The sequence below is a fragment of the Rutilus rutilus genome (assembly GCF_951802725.1).
Source record: "Rutilus rutilus genome assembly, chromosome: 15".
Taxonomy (NCBI): Eukaryota; Metazoa; Chordata; class Actinopteri; order Cypriniformes; family Leuciscidae; genus Rutilus; species Rutilus rutilus.
In genome coordinates, this window is record NC_140220.1 from 28,200,452 (window position 1) to 28,221,777 (window position 21,326).

Sequence of the window (21,326 nt, forward strand, 5' to 3'; positions counted from 1 at the left end):
AAAGACCTATATGGCCATGTGTCAGAGCTCTGTGTTGTACAACAGAGTGACAGGCACTTTCCATGTGTGGTAAAAGTAAGCGGTTGTGCTATGCAGTTCTGAGGCCCTCAGCTAGTTCAGCTAGAGTTCTCAATTAATTTTACCCCCTTATCAGGTGCTATAATCACATAAATCCTGTTATTGTAACATCTGCATTCAAACTTACATCATTGTCTATTTCAGTAGAGGTTCTCAACTGGTGGGTCATGATCCAAAAATGGGTCGCAGGTCTGTTCTGATGGCCACAGACAGCAGGGGGAAACAATAGTAACAATATCCTTTGCCGCAAATCAGGAAGACGTCAATACAAAGTGACACCTTCATTCCCAAAAACAATAACAATAAAATTAAAGGTAAAGGAAAATATGTCCCAGATTACATTAATTACGAGTCCAATGATGATAAATATGATTTGTGAAGACCACAAACAGCAGGTTTTTAATGGTGCAAATTACTTATGCAACAAGCATTAAATAGAAAACTCAAATACAGAAACCAAACATATTGATACTTCAGCATGTTGTTTATGCTATGTAATATTAATAGATTTTGATTGAATTTTGTTACCTTGCAGAATCACTTGTATTTCAGGACTGTTAATATTTAAGTAGCCAAATTCATTGAAAATTCTAGTATCTCATCCTAAATATTCTTTGAATTTCAACATTTAATACTCCATTTTGTCATACTTGGATGGAGACAAAAAGTGAGTCACTCTGAAACAGGACGTTATTCACAGCTCCCATCTGGAAGACAAAAGCATCAATAGCTAAACCCTCCGTCGAAATATTTCCTGCCTAAAGCTGTGCAATTTATAATAATCCTTCACAATGGTTAGTCACTGTATGAACGAGTCTCGCTGCAAGATCTGTTATCATTAATGTCAGACTGTACAGTCATGAAAACACATTAAAAACAGATGCACACAAGTCATCCGGAGTTTTTCCATTAATCAATGACACGTTCTGTGAAAGTGAGCTGCATTACATGAGGGATTGTAATGGTGTCTACAAAGAAATCTGTTCATTTTGGTCATGGCTTGTCTTGAACCACCAAGACAACTTGGTCATCATAAGATAAGTTACACTGCAGGACTGAGTCAAATCTTGACACTGCCAGAGTTTCACAGGAGGTAAAACTTGATCACAATAGTCATTAATCAGCATGTCAAACTAATGATCAAAGACTAGGATCAGAGGAATCTTTTAGTATTTGCAAAATTTGTCTCAGCTGGCCAAAATCAGTGTACCCGGCTTAAATTTGCTAAATTTTCTCCAAGAAAAACGCACAGACCCAAATACAGATGAATCATGGCCACTAAGAGTACTTTTCTCCCTGAGAGGATCATGATTCATGACTTGATGTTAGAACAAAACACAAAAGCTAAAGCAAGCATCTCTTTATTGTTTAAAAGTCAAACATTAAGACATTTATACTATATATAAACATGGTTTACAATAGTAACGCCACCACTCCTTTAAGGCATGCTCCACTCATACTGCATCACTATGAGGAACAGGCCACCACGATCACTGAACACGTGTCCAAAGAAGCCATCAATGGGATCTGTTGAGAAACAAGAGGAAAACACTTTTCACTTAAAAAGACAAATCAGATTAAACTACTGAATTTAACATTGAATCCTGATATACATGTTTCTTGCGACAGGATCCAGGCACAGAGAAGTGACCTCTGACCTAGGTTTTAGCAAGAGTAGCTTACTGTACCCCCCTATCATGGCCACTAGAGACACCGACAGCCTCCAGAGGGCAAAGCAAAGGAGGGAACGTTAGTATTTCAGACTGGTTGTATAAATACTCACCTAATGACTGTGGTTCTTCTGTTTTCTGCCTTTGCGATTTATTAGCTGCAAAACAAATTCAGACCGATGAGCAGGCATCTTACCACAGAATTAGCACGACTAACTACTTCAAAAATTGTTTCTCCCGACAGGATCCGAAGCAAGGAATATTAAGCCAATACTTCAGGTTTTTGAGAGAATTCCTCTACCCCTCCGTGTTGATCACTCAAGACATGCAGGACTTGAGTGTGCAATAAAAGGGGCTAACAACTAGAAAAACAGGTAGGCTAGATCACTTACCAAAGAATTTTTAGAGAAGGATTCTTCAGCACGAGTGTGGCCTTGGCTCAGGGCCAAACCAATATAGGAGCCTAGACATGAGGATTGAAGAAAAAAAACACATCAGTAATAATGCATAAACTAATATTATGTTTTAGAGTAACGTTAGAGCTTCCCTTGAGCAAGATCTGGAGTAATAAGAGAAAGATTTCCCCCTTTTGTTTGTCACTGAGGACCTTAAATTAAAGTTGAGAAACGCTTCCTTACCGTTATAGTGAACATCATCGAAACTTGCACGTTTCTCTTCAGTCAGGGGGTTCAGACGAACAAACTATTTAAAGAAAGAAAACACGTGAGTGTAATATGCATCAGCGGGGAGACAGGCCGCACATCCGCCACGTGCGTCCACGAGCCACACGTGGCCTTCCTGCACATCTTGTGCACACTTCCACATTATGATCATGGTTTTTAATACCAAGACGTACAACATGTTTTAATTAAGCCATTCCTGTTTTTCTACTAGCTATTTCACTTTTCTGTGCATTTTCGATGCTAAATTAATCTAACTATAACTGTTCTAGCAAACACACTATTTACAGCACAGTTTACATGTACATGTAAACTGATACATAACTTCAGACATATAAGAAAAAAAGTATTCTAGTACAAAGACCTGTGAATGTAGACACTTACCAGGGCCCATGTTGCGTCCGATCCGGTGTGAGATCTCTGCGAAATGAACACATGTGACCGCTGCGTGGAATTATGGGACATTTAAAGAGACCGCCTCCTTTTCATTTCCGCGATTCAGTTCTTTTAAACGGTTCATGTAAAGACAAAACGATTCCGAGAATCGCTTGGACGAGTCAGTCCGATTGGGTGAACTAATAGCTCAGACTGGTTTTGGGAAAAGATCCGACTCAAAAGAACTATAATTCACGAATCAGACATCGCAATCCAGGGGTAAAGTAAATGAATGACAATCAGCAGGGCATATGAGACAGTTTTTACAACAACAGGGTCATATTCGCAAACTATTTCTCGAGAAATTCCCTTTTTATACATTCGCATTTAAAATATTGCGCCTGATATTTGTATGTATCAGTGTGTGTGATGTACAAGAGTACCTAATGTTGACGTTTGGAAGAAATGTATAATCTACCTTTATAGTTTCTTCATAATTCATTATGGATTTTGAATGTACTGTAAAGTTGTGAACTGTGGGACAACCCGCAGACCCACACTATCTAATCCTAATTCTATTGGCCACAACGAAAGTTCGAACGAATGGTTTCGATATTCATTGGTAAATCAACCTGTCAATCAACTGAGCAGCGTTTCATGTCGTATACAACAAATGCACCAATCGCGTCTCAGTAGGCGGGGTTTTATCGCTAATCCAGGATGTGAATTGTTTCGTTTAGTACGTACAACTGGCAAAGATGTTTACAATAAATATATTCTGTATTTTTATTCTTAGTTGCAGTAGCCATGAAGAAAACAAATAGCCGTAGACGTTTATCTATCGCTTTGTTTGCACTTTGCATGAGCAGCGGGAATTGAATGGTCACTGATTGCTGTCCTCGGTTGGGATTGCAGCTTGGCCTGTCAGTGTACTGCTGTTACTATCATGTTTAATTCATAAAGATGGCAACGAGGGGCACCTTATAAACTAAATGACTGTCAGAAACATCGCCTCCATTTGTAATATGGTAAGTGAGTGGATACTGCGCTGGCTAGCTCTTACGTAATGATGGTTGAATGGCTTTCCTCACAATCAGGTGCATGACCTCATTTATGAGCTGATGTATGCATGGATCACCGCTGTAATGAACCCATCTATCATAACTAGAAATATTTACATGCTCAAATAATAAACTGAAAGTGTAAGAAATTGCATAAAATGTCTTTACCTAAAGAAAAATAGCAGTATCAGTGATGCCCCCTTTGTGTTTTGATAGCTCAGGCTAGGATCTGTGTTTTAATCTTGGAATTTTAAACGATAAAACAGTCTCAGTGATAAAATAGTATGCTAGTCTGTTTTTAATGGGTATCTATAATTTTTGCTTCCTGAAATGTAAATGAGTGGCTGTGTGCTTTGCATAAACATTTACTCTCTTTTATTGCTGTAATGCCAATTTGAAAAATTAAGCTATAAAACGTGTTGAAAGATTATTGCGTTTTAAAGAGCTGATCTTAAAAGAATAGTTCACCCAAAATGATTTTTTTTTTTTTTTGTAATGTACAGGTCACTTCGTTCTGTGCAGTTAGAATGAATGGAGACTGCACTTTCAAAATTCAGAAAGGTTGAAACGGCACCATAAAAGTAGCCAATATTGACTTCTGAAACTATATGATATCTTTTTGAGCTGTTAACCGCTGGAACGACATCAAGGGATTGAGAATATGTCTGATTTATCTTTGTTTATATATGAACTAGATGTTATTTTAGTATTATTTATTGGGATGCACTATATATTGGTGGCCAGAGCTTGACATTAATTTTTTGCTCACCAGCCACTGTAGCTAGTGGTTTTCCAAAGTTACTAGTCATTTAGCCTTTTCACTGGCCACAATTCTGACATTGATACCATGGGGAAAAACTGCCATATAGATATTTGTAATATTATCTCATAATTTGGCAGAAGGTATATTAGGCTGCTGTCACTTTAAAGGGATACTCCACTTTTTTTGGAAATAGGCTCATTTTACAACTCCCCCAGAGTTAAACAGTTGAATCTCCGGGTCTGGGGGGTCCCACTTTTAGCATAGCTTAGCAAAATGAATTGAACCGGACAAGACCATTAGCATCTCTCTCAAAAAAATGAACAAAGAGTTTCGATATTTTTCCTATTTAAAACTTGACTCTTCTGTAGTTACATCGTGTACTAAGACCGACGGAAAATTAAAAGTTGCGATTTTCTAGGCTGATATGGCTAGGAACTATACTCTCATTCCGGCGTAATAATCAAGAAACTTTGCTGCAGTACCATGGGTGAAGCAGGCGTAATGATATGACGCAGCACATGCCGCCTGATAATAGGCTACTGAGCTGGGGACTATTATCAGGTGCTGCGTCATATCATTACGCCTGCTTCACCCATGGTACTGCAGAAAAGTTTCTTGATTATTACGAGAGTATAGTTCTAGCCATATCAGCCTAGAAAATCGCAACTTTTCATTTTCCGTCGGTCTTAGTACACGATGTAACTACAGAAGAGTCAAGTTTTAAATAGGAAAAATATCGAAACTCTTTGTTCATTTTTTTGAGAGAGATGCTAATGGTCTTGTCCGGTTCAATTCATTATGCTAAGCTATGCTAAAAGTGGGACCCCCCCAGACCCGGAGATCGGCTGAATGGATTCGAAAACGGTAAAACTCAACTGTTTAACTCTGGGGGAGTTGTAAAATGAGCCTATTTCCAAAAAAAGTGGAGTATCCCTTTAAGACCTGACACATGGATCCATTATACTGTTACACATGCGTTTTCTTTCGACTGTTTACGTTCACTTAAAACATCTCAGACTGTCTACGTGAATACTCGCCATGACCGGCATTTTGACATAATTTTTTGTGTATTTGACTTTAAGGTCAATGAGCAGTGATAAAAAAAAAAAAAAAAAAGTAGTACTGAGAGGATCTACATTTTTGTTGACAACACTACACTTCTTTTAGTTTATTATTTCAGGTGCCTTTTTAAAGGACTACAATTGAATGTATATAGAATTCAACCCACCAAAGGGGCTGCGTTACACACCACTGCTGAAATCCAGATAAGAAAATGATATCAATAAAGCAGATAAATTATGGATTATTTCCTCCGGTTGAACCACTTCAGATGCACGCTGAGGGTTTTGATTGGTGCGTGACTTGACACATCAAGCATACAGTAGATTATGCTCACTTTAGAAGTTTTTCACTTAAAAAAGAGGATATTGTAATTTGCCATAGGAATGTTAAATTAGTTTTCAAAGGTAAGGATCTTTTACTGGTTCAAAGTAGGCTACGATTTTGAGAAAAGAAAGATCTAGATGTTTCCTTGCAGTTTCCTTATGTTCTGCAGTTAAGGCTTTAAAATAAAAGCAGTTAAACTTTTCAGTTAGTTGCCAAGGCAAGTTAGGCAACATTTCTAATTTTTGGTTTAAGCTTTTTCTTTTTTTTTAAGTTTCAGATTTTCATCTAATATTTGTGTTTTATTTGATCTCACTTATCCTCCCTGTAGCGCTTTCTGTAGAGCCATTTTAAAAAGGGGGTTTAAGAAGGCTAATGTGAGTATATTATTTCATTGCCTGAAACTGGCCTGAACCTCTAACCACTGTCAGTTGTTCATCCTTAGATAATTGCAGGTGCTGCGTCAGCCAGGGCTAGATGTGGTTAGGAACATGAAGAGTGAATTATTCACAGCATGAGGGGGCTCAGACTTAACGTCTGACTGCTGTTTAGTGCTAGTTATGTAACTAATAGATGGACAGGGTTCATTTGTTCATCGGCATGTGTTTGGGGCCACGTCTTGTAGTGGCTCATTGACCGTGGATACAAGGCAAGCTAATGAAATGTTCTTCTTTATGTCTTCCATGTTCTTTCCTGCTTAAATGACTTCGATTAGTGTGTGTTTGGTGTGCACAACTGCAGGCCTGTCCTTCAGTTTGAAAACATGAGTCTATAGATCTTATACGCCAGAGAAACGAGGGCGCCGCCATCTTTAGAATATTGTCTTTTAACTTCCGTTTTGCGGTCGCTCTGTATATTTCTATGGCATTGCTGTCAAGGAGTAATTAGCTTTTGAAATACTTAATGTAAAGTTAACGGAAGTTATCATGAGGACTGTACTGTTTAAAGCAGATGACTAAACAAATGTCAGTCGACCGGGAAGAATTTAACGAGCTGTTCATTAATAAACACGCAAAATCGCTGTGAAAATACAACAGACCGGAAGTCAAAAGACAACGAGTGCATCACGCTGGTGCCCTCATCAAAAACTGGGATTTTCCCATTTTGCTTTTGGATTATCGCTGAAAACAAGCTCTGTGAACAACAAAAGTTTATAATACTTGCACGTTTTGTCCATCCAGATGAACACAGTTTTTATGAATTTTGAAGCCTATAGCCTATATAAACGAACTACACCTCGGTCTTACGAATTCAACGTCACCAGCGTACTGACAACTCTTTCAGTTTTTATCTAAAAACATTTTCCCAGAACGTTTGAGTTAGAATAGTTTATAAGAGCACAATTATAAGCATAACAAGGCTGTAAAAGCGAAATGAGTTTACCTTTTCGGCGTGATTACCGTTTAATCTCCTCGACAGCCTCTAGTCTCATTCAGCCACTTGTTAGCAACCGCCTTTTTCAAAACAAGTAACAGCTTAAAAAAAATCACGAGTGGGGTAGTATTGATGTATTTTGATGTCGGTGAATAAAATGTGTGTTCTCCACAGACCTTATTTCAGCCATTTAACCAAAACCCCATTCAAAAATGTTTGTCATGCCTGCACCACTCTATTACGTGTACTTTAGTTTGAGAACATGCGTCTGGCAACATATTGCCTTATGTATTTGTGTGTGCTTGTGTTTCTGTGCAGAAACATAAGATGGCTTAGCTGACAATTGTGTGTAGACAATGAGAAAATTACCCCTATTTAAAGTCAAATGTTGCCAAAAATATCTTGCACAATGCCGCATTTATATTTCAATAGGCAATAAAGATCTATTAGTGCTGGAAATGAAGGACTTTGCGGATTCATATTTCCTGCAGATAAAAGGATGCTGTCTCAGTCAGGTTAATAACACTACACTAGACAATGCACAGATAGAGAAAGGGGCTATTTCCCATCTTTCAACTGTCAGTCACGGTCTTGACTTAACTGATGTATGACTTTGATGTCCGAATTCAATTGTGGTGTTTAGTCATTACCTGATCTGCTCATTCAGAGTCATCCAGAGATATGTTGGGTTATAAAAGGGCAGCCATTTACAATACTGTTCTAAAGTTTAGGGTCGGTAATATTGCTGTCGGTAATAACTGTTACCAGTTTGAATGGATGGTCACTGGACACCAAAATCAAATACGTAACTGCATATTGTGCAATGTGCATGATATAAGGAGTTGTATATAGTTATGTATGAGAACGTTTTTCTAGATGATTCTGTAACTAGATCAGAATCTAAATTGTAAAATTTACCACAATAAAATGGCTAAACTTAAAACTAAATTTAAAATGAAAATAAATAAAAGTTATAGTAGTATATAAATAATACTAAAATAACGTTTGCCACACTTTCCAATGGTGAGTGAATTGACAAAGCTTACCAGCCATAATTATGTCTTACCGACTATGAAAATTATAAAAATAAAAATATTTAGCAAAAAAACAAAAAAAAACAGAACAGGTCATTGTCCCACTTGCAGCATCATGTACAAGATGACTCTTTCTCTAGCTATCTTTTAAACTGCCTCTGTCATAAAAATGTGAAGGCACATTGTGATTTTGTTCCTAATATTTCCATTTTGGTTGCTTAAAGGATTAGTTCACCTCAAAATGAAAATTTCCTGACAATTTACTCACCCCAATGCCATCCAAGATGTTCATGTCTTTCTTTCTTCAGTGGAAAAGAAATTAAGTTTTTTGAGGAAAACATTTCAGGATTTTTCTCCACACAATGGACTTCAATGGCAACCAAGATGTTGAAGTCCAAATCAATGCAGTTTCAAAGGGCTTTGCACGATCCCAGCTGAGGAATAGGGTCTTATCTAGCGAAACGATCGGTCATTTTCTAAAAAAAATATGTGTACACTTTTTAACCACAATACGCTCTATGCACGAATGCTGCTGATTAGTGATTATGGTCCATAATGTTTGAACGAAACAACAACAGCGTGCATATAGACATTGCGAACTACACAGTTGTCCACGTCAGTCGCTTTGGTTACTATCACAGGGCTCTGGTTCATAGCTCTGGTTGCTATGGCAGTACGAGCGGAAACCAGGGACAACGCGGATATGACGCCATTGACGGCGACAAAACGGAAATAAAGAAACGGGACGTGTCTTCGAATTAAATTGCAAATTTCTCCTGGTTTGAAAGTTGTTGAAAACAGTCGGGATAATGTAAGTGCACAACAAAAAAAAATATATAACATAGATATAGTGATTTTTGCTATTTTTAAAGCAAAAAAGTTACATATTGTGCCTTTAAGTCATCACGTTGGAAAGGTCACGAAAAAAAATGTAATAATATATTTAAAAAAAGATGTCGGACGATTTTGAAGTTGGAGGAGAAAATGAGATGGAATTTTTCGCCCTTCCCTACTTTTTTGAACTGGAGTACACAGACAAATAACTTAGATAGATGACGTGAAGCGTGACCTTACCAACATGATGACGTAATGCGTGGCGCGTCACAGACAAGCACAAGACGAACAATTGTGGTTAAAAAGTATATACATTTTTATTTTTTTTAGAAAATGACAGATCGTTTTGCTAGATAAGACCCTATTCCTCAGCTGGGATCGTGCAAAGCCCTTTGAAACTGCATTGATTTGGACTTCAACATCTTGGTTGCCATTGAAGTCCATTGTGTGGAGAAAAATCCTGAAATGTTTTCCTCAAAAAACTTAATTTCTTTTCCACTGAAGAAAGAAAGACATGAACATCTTGGATGGCATTGGGGTGCGTAAATTGTCAGGAAATTTTCATTTTGAGGTGAACTAATCCTTTAATGCAAGGAATATTTAATGTGTTGGCATTAAGAGAAAATTTTTAATATAATTATACTGTGGCTGTGAGTGTTTTCACTTTGTTTTTAAAATTCTAAATGAGAATGAATATTCAATATAATTAACAGATATTTAACTTTTTTTTCCCCTCTCTCTTTCTGTCATTTCAGGGCACCAATGCCTCTGCTCTGGAGAAAGACATTGGTCCAGAGCAGTTTCCCATTAATGAACACTACTTTGGATTGGTCAACGTAAGTATCACACAGCGCCAGTCTAACCCTAAAACAAACACATGTCTTCACACGTGAGCCATTGATGTGAAAACCTGGTTAGGAAGCAAAAAAATATACATATGGTAACTTTTTGCCTATTTGTTTAGTGAACAGAGCCTTTCTCATTTGTGTGCGTTATCATGCCATGTTGTATTGCTTAGTTTTATTTATTGGAAATTTGGGGGACACAACAACATTGAGGCAAAACAACCAGCTTAAGTGTTGAACTGGTGAAAAAGCACAGTTCACAACCTTGGCAACCCACTTTTTTTGTTATTTTTAAGAAAAGGGAGCCGTTTGTTTGTACTCTTCTGCTAAATATATTAGCATGTGATTTTCACTGCAGAACAGGGCAGCTTGACAACATAGTATTTATTCCTGCTGCCATTAGCGCAGCTGGTATGATTAATGAACATTACTGTTCAGCTTGAATCTTTCAGGCCAAGCTGCCTCTTGTTTTGGCAGAACAGTAAATTCAGTAAGGAGATCCACAGAAACCAGGTCACAGTTATTATTTTTCTTGCTATTAACTTATTTAGATTAGAAGGAGATCCACAAAAAATAGGTCACAGTTATTATTATTGTTCCTTTTTTTAGATTAGAAGGAAAATTGTCACCCTGATCTAATGAGAATTGCAGAAGAATTACAGAGTCCCTCTGTGGTTTTTAATGTTGTTTATATGTCTATGTGGTGTTTTTAATATGCCAACACCATTGCTGAGTATTTTCTCCTTAAAACTGCAGTGAAAAAAGACAGTCTCAAAAACTGATGTTTCTGTCGTCACAAACTACCTTGTAACCAATCACGTCAATGTGTGGGCGGGCTTTAGCATATCATTAACTATGACCACTCTGAAGCAGTGAAGTCTCAAGAGAAGCCAGGTTATCCCGATATATTTTTCTGTTGATATAAAAAATCGGATAGATTTAGCACTATAGCTGGTGTATGATGAACTATATGCCTTTCTCCACTGACTGATTATTTTTTCAGTTATATGTCTGACGTTTTAAAGAGCGATACCACTGTGCAGCGTTTACCTCAGTAAGTTGGCCGAGTGGATCTCTGAGTTGGTGTGAGTGAGTGGAGGCGGGGCTAATTTGCATATTCATGGTTCCACGTATACTAAATGAAGCAAGGGTGTAGAATTGCATTCAAGCTATTTCAAGGCATGAAGAATTTTTTTTCACAGGAAAAACTTTTAAATATTTAGGAAGACAGGGTGGGACATATCGAACAGCTCCTCCCCTTTTATAAAACTGCCAATAGCGTTTAATTTATATCACAGCTCGGCCAGAGCCATTGAGCTTAGTAAAGCCGCAGTTTCCTCCTAATCTCTAACCGTTTGTCCTCCGAATATCCTTCATATCGCTTTAAAATATAGCATGCTGTGCAGAATTCAAATGGGTTCGATACGTTTTCTGGTATGCGCTGACTTGCGCGTATGATCCGCTCTGTGCTATCTTGTCTCTGGACCAGAGCAGACTGTGTGCGCAGAAGGTGGTTCGCATGACACTAATGTGAAACCAGACTTTAGATTCTAGAGAGCATTTGATTTGACAGAAAAACTGATGATAAGCTGAAGTGCTGAGTGATGTCATCAAAAGCATTGATCCATATTGGCGGAAGTGAGAGACTGTACGTTTTGAATCCTTATATCTTCTAAATGCAAATTTTGTCATTGTTTTGAAGCACACTAGCATATAGATAACAGTAAGTCTAACATATTCATACTAAATGCCAAAAACGCGAAAGATTGACCAACGCAATCTACAAAGAGCAACGCAAATTAGCCTCTGGTTTAAGACATGCTTTTTTTGTAAATAATGGTGTAAATAAGAGTAAATTGACCAGCGCAAACCTTAGTAAATCACCTTGCATGATTCATTTAAATACTCTCCTCCCATAAATGTTGCGTCTGAAATGTAAACTCCTACAAATGCATATGCAATAAGATCAGCTGCAAAAAAATGTCAGCGCAATTTTTTTCACAGCGTGTCTTTAGTTAATCCTGACAGTATTTTTTTAACGCCAAAAGAGAGTTTGCGCTGACACGAGCTGATAGTAAATCTTAATGTGTGATTTTGTCAATGAGGGTGAGAAAAAGAAAGATGTGCTATATTAACATATAAATGATTTTAATTAAAACATACTATTACAAAGAAAAAAAGTTACATTATAAAATATTAATCATGCACTAAAAATGTGTCAAGTTAATAACAGTTGTTTAAAAAAAATGTGACTTGAAAACACATTTTTGAGGTTCAGTTCATTTCCAAATAATTACTACATTTCGATTGGCGTGAAAACATTTTTGTTTATTATTGTGTTCTCACGATCATTCATTGCTGTCACTTCCGAGTGCTCATGACATGATTCTGACCCTCTTCTTCCTATTATTTTCTGTCATATCTCTGCTTTCACTGTCAATAAAAATGGGTAAAAGCACCTAAAACCACATCATTGTCAGTGTGCGTGGACAGGAAAAGGCCTTTGGTAGGGAAACAATGCTCTGTTGTCACAGTAACAGCCGTGTAGGTCATGTTTTTAAAAGCATTTGATTCCACCATTAGTTTTTTCAGCCCTTTGATTTGCTTTTAGTGGTGAGCAGGGAGTTTTTCTATGTCTTTCTTGATTGTAAATGTCTCGTCTAGATCCACGTTTGTTTAACCCATGCATGCTTCTTCCCTGGTGCACCTCCAGCATAGACTGTTCCAGATTTGATCTCTCGGGTTCACAGATCAGATTTAATTGTGTCCTAAGTGTTCTTTGTTTCCCGCTCAAGAATTGATTAGCTCAACCTAAATGAATTCCTCTCTTTGTGTCTTTTTCTCTAGTTTGGGAACACATGTTACTGTAACTCAGTGTTGCAGGCTCTGTATTTCTGCCGGCCGTTCAGGGAGAATGTGTTGGCGTATAAAGTCCAGCAGAAGAAAAAGGAGAACCTTCTCACCTGTCTGGCCGACCTCTTCCACAGCATCGCCACGCAGAAGAAGAAGGTGGGCGTGATCCCCCCCAAGAAGTTCATCTCACGTCTGCGGAAGGAGAATGGTGAGGGGTCGAGGTTTAGCTGGTTAGCATGGCTTAGTTAACCCCTGCTGGTAGATAATGTAACTACACCATTATGAAGACGAAAGCATCTTTCTCCATTGACGTCCATTTAAAAGTAGCTGTGAAATTGCATAATTTACACACACACACACACACACATACACACACACATTTACAGTCACTAGTGAAGGATTTTCTTTTTTCCCATATTTTGTGTTTTCCATTAAAAAATTTCTGGATTCTGTTTATATGATTTAATTAAATTGTAATCATCAAAATGTCCACGTTTTCTGCATCCTGCAAATCATAGGGACCTAATTCTTCAAATTATTAATCGTAATGCATTTACAGCTTAGGTGATTGGCTCAAAACCTATATCTGCTTTGAGCAGCTTCCATTGAGATGAATGGGAATGGATTGCGCTTTCCAGGTATCGACCTCCTTGAAAAGAATCAAGAAGCTTCAGCTGCAACCAAAACAACTTTCCTAAATGAATAGCACAACATCTTCATCTTAACTGCGATCTGTTCGATCTTAATCACAATAGATGCCATATTTGGCTCTATCCATCCAATTTTGTGTCCCTGGAAATTCGTGAAACAACATATTTCCAATGTTGACTGATTGATCGACACATCCACAAAAGAAAGACATATTGAACAGACTGTACTGTCCCTGTTTTCTTTCACATCAAGATAAATATGGTGTCTGCTATGACTAAGCCATCTGTTGTCAAGCCAGAATCCCACAAAACTGCTAAAATATCCTCAGACACACTTTGATGTTGTTCATATTTGCAGAAAAACATGTTTATGAGAAATTTAAAATCTGCTTGTGTATCTATTTGAGGGTAAAGATATTAACATGATTTTTTGGCAACTAATAGAGCTATTGCTGGCGTTCAGACAGGGGACTATGTGAAAAATCAAGTCTGTGCACTAACAGTAAGCCTCTGTGTGATATGCTGAATGAGAGGCAGGTGTAACAGATCAGGTGTGTGTGTTTTGAGGGAGAGGGGAGGGATAATATGTAGTATAAAAGAGGATTTGTTCTTCTGTCTCATTCCAGAAAAGGCCCTCTCTATGAATTAACAATACAGACCTCTATCAGAGAGACGTCACTTCACCAGCTACACACACTCACAGAGAGTTAGGTATATGATTGCACATGCTATGGCATGTACCGACATTGTGCTCAAATGTGTGACCATAGAGTTCCTCTCAGTTCACATGATCACACCATGTCCAAAATGCTACCTTCACCTTTCTGTTTCAAGAGTCAATCATCTTTTTATAGAGTTTGTTTTCGCTAGAACTTACATAGACATTAACTGGAACAGGCAGAATTTTTTTTTACATGATTTATGCTAAAGAAGCTTAATTTACGAGGCAATTGTTGCCAGATGGAACTTCTGATTTGAAATATCCCGTTTAAGTGATTTATTGATCTACTTGAGAAGTTGCAAGGAAACAGATGTAGTACTAGTGACCAATATTTTCTTACGAATTGTGATGTACCAGATGATCGGAAAAGGGGAAAAAAGTGGGCCACCGATTTGGTTCTATCCATCTGTTGTTGATTGGATGGAGGCGGATCTGAATGTGACCTTGCAGTCCATTGTAAGAAAGGGTCGGGTTTAAGAGGACAAAATAATTGGAGAAGACTAGCATACATCCCCAGAGAGGTGGTTGATTCTCTGCGGTGGTCGTGGATTCACTGGAAGATCGAGTTAATTAAAACTTACGACCTAAAAATGTTTTTAAATGAAATATATGCAATAACATGCATTTAGAAAGTAGATTTTTTTTTCTTTAATTACATTGAAAATAGTCACCTGGGGATGCTACCAAAATATCCTCCAAGTAAACTGATATGGATTGATATCTTATGTTACACTTTCTGGCTTTTCCTACAGACCTGTTTGATAACTACATGCAGCAGGATGCCCACGAGTTCCTGAACTACCTGCTGAACACTGTGGCTGACATCCTGCAAGAGGAGAAGAAACAGGAGAAACAGAATGGACGGCTGAAGAACAACGGCACTGCCATCGCCACGGACACCGAGCCAGAACAGAACAAGGCCGAGCCCACCTGGGTTCACGATATCTTCCAGGGCACGCTGACCAATGAGACGCGCTGTCTCAACTGTGAGACGGTATGAGTGCTGTGTTACCTCAAGTGTTTGCTTCATACACAGATGCAAATGTTGTTGAAGTGCAGTTCTGCAAAAAAAAAGTTTACATAATCCTGGTAGAATCTGCAACGTTTATATATATATATCATTAAAAAATAATAATAAGAGGGATCTCATAAATATGTATTAGTTTGTATTCTATTGTTTAATTTATTTATTTTATTTAGTACAGCTGATGGAGCTATTTTACAGATGTTTCAATGTATTCCACAAGAAATAAATATGGTACCACATTTATTAATGCAAAACATCACAGAAGGCTGTAAGCAATATAAAGAATATTTTTCTGGATAATTTGTTTAAAATTAAGTCTTGTGAAATGTATACTAATATCTGATATGCAGCTTATTCAGGGAAATACTACTGTACATAAACTTAATATAAAAATATACTTAAATTATTTAAAAATGCAAAACATTTAAATTCTAAAAGGGATGTGTAAATGTATGAGCAAAGCTATATTTTCTGTATAGTACTCTTCTGTTAGACAGCCTTAGAAGGACTGTTTGGTTTTTTTGCTAAATCATTGTGAGTGGTCTTATACAACGACATTTGTTCAATCGCTTGAACTTTGCTGCCTGAGGAAAGAAACTGTTCTCTGTTGATTAACCACCTTTTTCTTCTAATTAACACACTGCCACTCGACTCGACAGTGCTATCAGTGCTTTAACACATCCTCGCTCACATCTTCTGCAATAAGTGCAAGACAACAGGAGACAATCGGGTCACCAGAGTTCAGCGCATTCACCTTAAACAGCTGAAATCGTAGAAAGGCGTCACCAAAAAGCGTATCACTCTCTACCCCTCGAAGATGCTTGAAAACTAAGATTGTCTCTGTGGCGAGGGAGATCAGAGTTTCTGAAGAGGTTTTGTTAATGGGGCATAGATGTGTTTTCTCTTCTTCCTCAATATGTAGCTGATTTGTTTCTTGCATTTTTACAGGTCAGTAGCAAGGATGAAGACTTTTTGGATTTGTCTGTAGATGTTGAGCAGAACACTTCAATAACACACTGTCTCAGGTAAGCATACACGCACAATGACGTAACAGTAATCACACATGCTGATGGCCACAACCAGTTCTTTCCCGCTGTGTTCATTCTTGTCTGATGGCTTTTACAGGGACTTCAGTAATACAGAGACCCTGTGCAGTGAGTATAAATACTACTGTGAGATGTGCTGTAGCAAACAAGAGGCACAGAAACGGTGAGCGTCAGCGGATGTGTGTTGATATGATGTGGTAGGGCATATAACTACTGTTCAGAATGACATACTACTATACTTTCCATGTGGAGGAATTCACTACTCATGCTAATGGTGTTAATCTGAGTGTAAACATTGCAGCATATCACCTGATTTGCTAAAGAAATAATGCGAATCAACTGTAATGCAAATGTTGCAGACTTTCCCCAAAAACTGTCTAGTTTATTAAGCTGAAATACTGCAAAATTAGAGTAACTGTTAAGTGAACAATTTAGTGACTCCATAGTATTTTAGCAGTATGTTTACTGTGCACATGATTATTAGCTATGATTTTAACATTATTTGATCAGACTGGCACAAGTGTAGACATTTTTAGACAAACAAAAGAATAAAATTTTTTCACGATTGGAGAATTATATGTGCAAAATTGTGGTCATGTGACAAAAATGTAGCATATACTGTATGCAACATTTCTCATTACTGTTAATTATACTATGTAAAAAGTACAATATGCTAGTATTCCATTCCAGAATAAGCTTGTGTGTCATTTGTTTTAATAATGTAGTTTTTGTAATATAAAGTATTATTGTGGCCTGTAATTACATAAGTAATTAATTCATAGATTAATAAAGTCTGTGTCAGCAGTGTGGGGAGAAAAGCAGTGGTGCTGCTCTAGATACTGTAATGTGAAAGTATACGTGCCAGTGATTTTATTTTTTATTTTTTTTTGTGATTGGGCTTGTATGTGTTGCAGTATGCGTGTGAAGAAGCTGCCCATGATCTTGGCTCTTCATCTGAAGCGCTTTAAGTACATGGAGCAGCTGCATCGGTACACTAAACTGAGCTATCGTGTGGTCTTTCCACTGGAGCTCCGCCTCTTCAACACCTCTGTAGACGCCGTCAACCTCGACCGCATGTATGACCTTGTCGCTGTGGTGGTCCACTGTGGCAGGTACGAGAACTGTCAAACGTGCACATCTGCAACATATAAAACAGTCTGACTTAACACAGTCATATTTGATCAATATTGACAGTATAAGCAGTTGGAGTCTTAATGCACTTTGCTGCGAATATTTGCGAATTTGTCGTAGTCTGAAAGTACACCATAATGGTAATGGGTTTTCTTCAAGAATAATGTATTTATCAGGAAAGATAAATGTAATTATGGGTGTTTTATGTCTTTATTGAAAATATTCAGTTTCTAAATATTTAAAATATGATTTGATTTCCTTGAAAAATGTAAACACTGCCTCTGTAACTCTTTGTATTAGTGGCCCAAACAGAGGGCATTACATCAGCATCGTGAAGAGTCACGGCTTTTGGCTGCTGTTTGATGATGACATTGTGGAGGTATGCACCTTCTTAATATACAGTATACATTTACACCCACACACACTTTTGGTTTAGGGTTATTTCCGTGTAATTATGCACAATTTACCGTTATTTACTACAGTAAGTACATGTAACAAGGCCACTAAAATAAAGTATTACCAAAAGGTTTCTTGTGCTGCAAATCAGCATATTAGAAGCATATTGATCCTGTGTCAGCACAGGAATAAATTACAATTTAAAATATATTAAGATTTTTTTTACTGTATGTTTAATCAAATACATTGAACATAAGAGACTTATTTCAAAAAACAAAACAAGAAAACCTACTGAACACTAACTTGCAGACAAAATATAAACCCTAATGCATGCAGAATATAACGTTCCTCTTTCCTGCTCTCTCTCACCACATTTTTCTCTATTCAAATCCATTTCATTTCTCTCACAGAAAATTGATGCACAGGCGATAGAGGAGTTTTACGGTTTGACCTCTGACATTTCCAAGAACTCTGAGTCGGGATACATCCTGTTCTATCAGTCCAGAGAATGAAAGAGCAGAGGAGGAACACGAGAAGAAGTCAAAAGGAAGGGTATACATGAAGATGACGTCCACTAGGTTACTTTTCCACATCCTTCTCCTTTTCCTCATCTCATACTCAGGGTCTCCAGCTGAGACTGAGTGCCAAAAGCCCTCTTTAGTCCCATTTGCCAATATGACATTTCCCAGAAGTCCCTTTCTCCCAAACTCGCTGCACACTGGGGGAATAAAACACATCTTTAAACCTGACCCTCAAGTCAGTCACCTGCATCTGGAAGGCACTTTATAAACAAAAAAACAACAATAAGTAACACAAAAGCAACACAATGAAAAAAATCACAACATATACTACAATACTTGTGAAAACTTGAAGGAATCAAAAAGCTACAAACGGAGCAATGAGTCCTGGTACTCCATGGATTTCACCATGTTGTGGGATTATGATTCTGAGCAGTCTGTTACATGAGTGAGTGTATTTCTGTGTGTGTGCGTGTGCGTGTGTCTGCATTTAGACAGTAAATGCAGGCAGCTGCTCTGAAGTGACTTTGCTGTTCATCCAGAAATAGTCTTGTTACCAAGAGAGTTTTCAAAAGTTGAAATCTCTTCCAGTAACAAAAAAAAGGGCAGAATTGCAAGGCTGAAATGCTGCTTTCGTCTCCCTTGCATTCTTATCGAACACTGTTGTTACCTAACTTCCGTTGTAGGTAATGGCCTTACATAGATTTAATTCCTGATTTAGTTTCTTCAGTTTGGTTGGATCCATCTTTTTTCTCCTAAATAGATGTTGCAACTTGGTCCCTAGTCATTTATTAGAAGTTGGATGACGTGGCATTTCATTTTATCATTACTTTGAGGTGTTAATACATGAAAGTCTGGGCCGCAGATATGAAATGCAACAGCATGCAGCCTTGAGATTTTTCATTGCGATCTGTAGAGTTCAGCTTTAGCTCTTATCGAAGGATCTGATACGACGTCGCTGTTACGATAAGACAATGCGCACAATTATTTCAACTTTGTGGTGAGTGGCATTTTATCTGAGAGGGCTTTTACTATTTAATATACGTATAAGAGCATCTGTCTTCGAATAAATGGGAAACTTTATCGAAGACGGTAGGGAAATGTACTGATAATCCTTCATTTTGTATATAAATGGGAGAGAGTGACTTCAAACAGTCACCGAAGGGAAACAAGGTGCAATACAGGGACAAGATGAACATTCCACGCTCGTTTTACACCGACATTTCTACTTAAAAAAAAAAAAAAGCTAAGCTCACAGAAACACTAACAACTGATCGGTACTCCCGTTTCTTCAGTGTATAGCTTTTTAATGTTTTTGTTTGATTTAGATTAATGTTTTATAGTCATTTACTGTTTTATTCGCTCAGAAATACTGTAAGATGGTTCTCTGAGCAAAAGCAGTCCACAACTAAAATTCATGATTTGCCTTTTTCTGTCCGTTCAAAGCTCGTTCGGTGTAACAGTAGAATAAGTGAACGGTTTTCTAGCGTTATCTAGATTCTAGAGCCCATTCTAAGTCTGTGGTACTTGTATTTTCACACTCCTCAAAGATCATTATAATATGTAATTATATGTTAATGCCACACTACATGCAATATAGATGTATGAACACTGTAACAAGACAATGTGAGATTGACTATGCAGTGTCTGTGCTTGCCCTGTTGTTTCCCAGACTCGACAGATGCTGAGCGATTATTTGGGCGGTAGATTTGTTCGTACGCAGTTCCCCAGTGACACTAGCAGAATGCTTGTTTCTCAAAAAGAGGAGCATATGTGGTTGTTTGAAGATGTTTTAGTGGTACTAAGACCATGTTTCTTGTCCCATGCCTGTTCTTTTGGTTCGTTAGGGATCAAAATGAACAGAAATGTGCCAAAATTTGTGGTGGGAAACTCTCACAATCCTTCAAACTGAAAAACGAAAGAGATATCTCTGTGTCATGAAACTGTACATAACTATTATGTAGACATATTGGTTAGAAATAAATTATATTTTTAAAACACTAAATGATTCTATTAAAAAGGACCTGTTATTCGCATGGGGAAGTCATGGTTGCAAATGAAGAAATTACAAGCTGATTACTGTTTGTTGGAGATTTTATGATTTCAATCAGGTCCCTTATGGAGACCTGGATCATTTTTAAGTTTGTTCTGTAGAGTAGACTAAACTAAGTACTGTAACTTCTTACTACTGTGGATTGAATCCCCACACACACATACATGAACATCTGGATACGTTGAGAACCTTATAGGACTGTCACTTTTCACAGTTACACACCTTGTATGCAAAAACACACTTGTCTGTTTTGTCCTCTTTTAATGTGTGTGTTTTTTTTTTTAGGTCCGCAAAAGAAATGTACAATGTGTGTTTGTGTGTCTGAGAGAGAAATACCAGGACTCAAACTCTAATGGAAAAGTGTGATAACTGTAAGTGCACTTTATCATAGCAGAACCAAAAAGGTTTCTCATAGGAACTGGAATCCTGACTGAGATAATTTTGGTTTATTTTCCTTTCCTCAATAAATGAAACACAACTTTACCAGCTGTGGCTCAGCAGTGATTTTTTTTTTATTGTGTGTGTTCATTTTAATTATTATTCTACTTTTTGTGGCTGACACATTGTTTTATTTTCCTCTTCTGTGACTAAAAAGATAGGACATGGCAATTTTGTACAAAGACACAAAAGGCTTTGGGCAGAAAACAGCAGGACGAGGGAGTGAAAATCGATCGATCGACCAAGCGATCGAAATGATGTGAAATGAAAATCCTGTTTACAGAAAGTCCTATATGTGCCTAAAATGCTGATGCATCAACAGCAACAAACTCTGTGTGTGTGCACACGCGCGCGCAAGGGGCATGTGTGACGTCTTTGCACACATGAAATGAAAGA

The 21,326-nt window shown here is 37.6% G+C and overlaps 1 protein-coding gene across 2 annotated transcripts; it reads left to right on the forward strand.

Annotated features, from left to right (window-relative positions):
• The first annotated feature begins 3,056 nt into the window (after nucleotides 1-3,056).
• On the forward strand, nucleotides 3,057-19,670 carry usp46 (ubiquitin specific peptidase 46). 2 transcript variants are annotated; one of them, XM_084432058.1, is made up of 10 exons: nucleotides 3,057-3,082; nucleotides 3,673-3,831; nucleotides 10,008-10,088; nucleotides 12,945-13,158; nucleotides 15,074-15,315; nucleotides 16,297-16,373; nucleotides 16,474-16,557; nucleotides 17,309-17,506; nucleotides 17,826-17,904; nucleotides 18,332-19,670. In XM_084432058.1, exons 2-10 carry the CDS (start codon nucleotides 3,796-3,798, stop codon nucleotides 18,431-18,433), a joined length of 1,113 nt encoding a protein of 370 aa, XP_084288184.1. In that variant the 5' UTR covers nucleotides 3,057-3,082; nucleotides 3,673-3,795; the 3' UTR covers nucleotides 18,434-19,670. The 2 variants fall into 2 exon arrangements, with proteins under 2 accessions (XP_084288184.1, XP_084288183.1); XM_084432057.1 differs by lacking the exon at nucleotides 3,057-3,082 and having other exon boundaries at nucleotides 3,493-3,831.
• Nucleotides 19,671-21,326: the final 1,656 nt, after the last annotated feature.

What these genes read in the sequence shown, in the direction of transcription:
- usp46 (XM_084432058.1), top strand. Translation starts at nt 3,796, where the DNA reads ATGACTGTCAGAAACATCGCCTCCATTTGTAATATG. An exon ending in TCAATAACACACTGTCTCAG is followed by an intron (nt 16,374 to 16,473) that starts GTAAGCATACAC and finishes TGGCTTTTACAG; the next exon opens with GGACTTCAGTAATACAGAGA. An exon ending in AAACAAGAGGCACAGAAACG is followed by an intron (nt 16,558 to 17,308) that starts GTGAGCGTCAGC and finishes TATGTGTTGCAG; the next exon opens with TATGCGTGTGAAGAAGCTGC.